Source organism: Mauremys mutica, chromosome 1 (assembly GCF_020497125.1).
Source record: "Mauremys mutica isolate MM-2020 ecotype Southern chromosome 1, ASM2049712v1, whole genome shotgun sequence".
Lineage (NCBI taxonomy): Eukaryota > Metazoa > Chordata > Testudines > Geoemydidae > Mauremys > Mauremys mutica.
This window is the reverse complement of record NC_059072.1, coordinates 367,878,795-367,881,385: the sequence shown is the minus strand read 5'-3', so window position 1 is coordinate 367,881,385 and position 2,591 is coordinate 367,878,795. Positions and strand designations below refer to the sequence as shown.

The following is a 2,591-nucleotide window of genomic DNA, read 5'->3' as shown; positions in this document are numbered from 1 at the left end:
CCTATTATGTATTGGTTCAAAATGGGATTTATGGTTTATCTGTTGCTCCTGATCTCTGGTGTTTGTAACTCTCAGATTCTACAGTAGATGCTGTTTCACAGCCTCCTTGACTACTAATGGTCTGGAAAGTGTTTCTTCACCTGAGGTGATATGAGTACATCACAGTTCATCTTTACAAATGCAGAACAAAACTATTTCTTGAACACATTTGCCTTTTATCAACATTAAAAGTTCCTTCCCCTTCTAGGAACTCACTGAAATATTTTCTGCGATTTCTTATTTTCTTAATATACCTAAGAAATCCTTAACCCTGCCAAGCATGGATTTTTCCTTTTAGTGATCCTTAACTCTGCCAAGCATGGATTTTTCCTTCATATTTTTAATTTCCCTGATCAATTTTCAGAACTTCAAATATTTATCTATTGGTATCTATTTTGCTTTTCTCCCATGTGTTAGGGGGGATATGACAGAGGTCTATAAAATCGTGAGTGGTGTGGAGAAAGTGAATAAGGAAAAGTTATTTACTTCTTCCCATAACATAAGAACTAGGGGCCAGCAAATGAAATTAATAGGCATCAGGTTTAAAACAAATAAAAGGAAGTTCTTCTTCATGGAGCAACAGTCAACTTGTGGAACTCCTTACCTGTGTAGGTTGTGAAGGCTAGGACTATAACAGGGTTTAAAAGATAACTGGATAAATTCATGTAGGTTAAGTCCATTAATGGCTATTAGCCAGGATGGGTAAGGAATGGTGTCCCTAGCCTCTGTTTGTCAGAGGGTGGTGATGGACAGCAGGGGAGAGATCACTTGATCAATACCTGTTAGGTTCACTCCCTCTGCGGCACCTGGCATTGGCCACTGATGGCAGACAGGATACTGGGCTAAATGGACCTTTGGGTCAGACCCAGCACAGTCATTCTTATGTTCTTCTATGTTGCTTTCCCATGACTATTGCTGCCTTCACTTTGCCACTAAAGTGGCCCCCATTCATGAACTGTCTGATATTCATATTGTCTCCCCATCCAGGCAGTTGCACTGCAACCATCACCCTAGATACAAGAAGTCAGGGGAACGTACGATCCAAGTAGGACACACCTTTCTGCCTTTGAGTTGGACACCTTCTCCCCTGCTCCATGTCAGATTCCAACACAACTGAATTCACCAACCCCTCCACCTTCATCCTGCTGGGCATACCTGGGGTCGAGGTGGCCCATGTCTGGATCGCCATCCCCTTCTACGCCATGTACGTCATAGTCATCTTGGGAAATTTCACTATTCTGTTCATTGTGAAGAGGGAGCCGAGCCTCCATGAGCCCATGTACTATTTCCTCTGCATGCTGGCAGTCACTGACCTGGTCCTGTCCACATCCACCATACCCAAAATATTGGCAATCTTCTGGTTCAATTCCAGGGAGATCGATTTTAGTGCCTGCCTCACCCAGATGTACTTCGTTCACTGCTTCTCAGCTATCGAGTCTGGGATCTTCGTGGCCATGGCTGTGGATCGGTACGTAGCCATCTGCCACCCCCTGAGATATTCCACCATCCTGACAAACCGCATGGTGGTCAAGATTGGCCTGGCCGTCGTGCTGCGTGGCAGCATACTCGCACTTCCCTATCCCTTACTGGCAAGGCAGTGGCCGTATTGCAAAACCAACATCATCCCCAATACGCACTGTGAGCACATGAGAGTGGTGAAGCTGGCCTGCGCCGACATCAGCGTCAGTAGTTACTATGGACTATTTGTGCTAATCTGTAGGACTGGTCTGGATGTGTTTTTTATTGTTGTGTCCTATATCCAGATACTCAGGGCCATCTTCAGCCTTCCCACAAAGGACGCCCGGCTCAAGACGTTTGGGACTTGCGGCTCCCACCTCTGTGTCATCTTAGCCTTTTACATCCCAAATCTCTTCTCTTCCTTCACATCCCGATTTGGGCACAATTTGCCCCTTCATATTCACATTTTTATTAACAACGTTTACATCTTTGTGCCCCCCATGTTAAATCCCATCATCTACGGGGTGAGGACCAAACAGATCCGGGACAGGCTGCTCCAGATCTTAATTCATAAAAGGGACTAAAGTTTTCTCCTGGTGCTCTAGGTCTGAGACTTAGGTCCATGCAGCCCTGGCTGGTGACATGGTGCTGGGCCATCTCCCCTGAATCACTTACTGGGCAATCAAAGAGACAGTAAAAGCTTTCCTGGCCTTACTGTGTTTTCTCAGTACAACGTACTATGGAACTGGTGACCGTACAACTCATTAACACATAGGGTTGCCACCTATCTAATTATAATCATAATTGTCACTGGTCATCTGTTACACCTGGACACCTGCCCTTGCCCCACCTTTTCCCCCAAAATCCCCACCGCTGCTCCTACTCCGATCCACTCCCTCATTACTATCTGGATCATCTATGTAATGGGTCCCCTCAGGTTGCCACCTGGAACTGCGGTAGAGCTGACTCATCTGTCTCACCATTCTGGGTTCCCTCTTGTATTGTAATATTGTGACAAGCTGAAACCCTCCAAGCTTGCCTCATCTCAACATTTATGGGCAGGGCCCACCCCTAGATGTGCCCTGGCCAGCCAC

General features: G+C 46.1%; 1 protein-coding gene across 1 annotated transcript; it reads left to right on the top strand.

The window, feature by feature from the left end:
* The first annotated feature begins 1,133 nt into the window (after nucleotides 1–1,133).
* Nucleotides 1,134–2,081, top strand: LOC123362842 (olfactory receptor 52E2-like). The gene has a single exon (XM_045003341.1). It carries the CDS (start codon nucleotides 1,134–1,136, stop codon nucleotides 2,079–2,081), a length of 948 nt encoding a protein of 315 aa, XP_044859276.1.
* Nucleotides 2,082–2,591: the final 510 nt, after the last annotated feature.

Excerpts from the sequence above, each read along its gene's own strand:
- LOC123362842 (XM_045003341.1), top strand. The coding sequence starts at position 1,134 with ATGTCAGATTCCAACACAACTGAATTCACCAACCCCTCCACCTTCATC.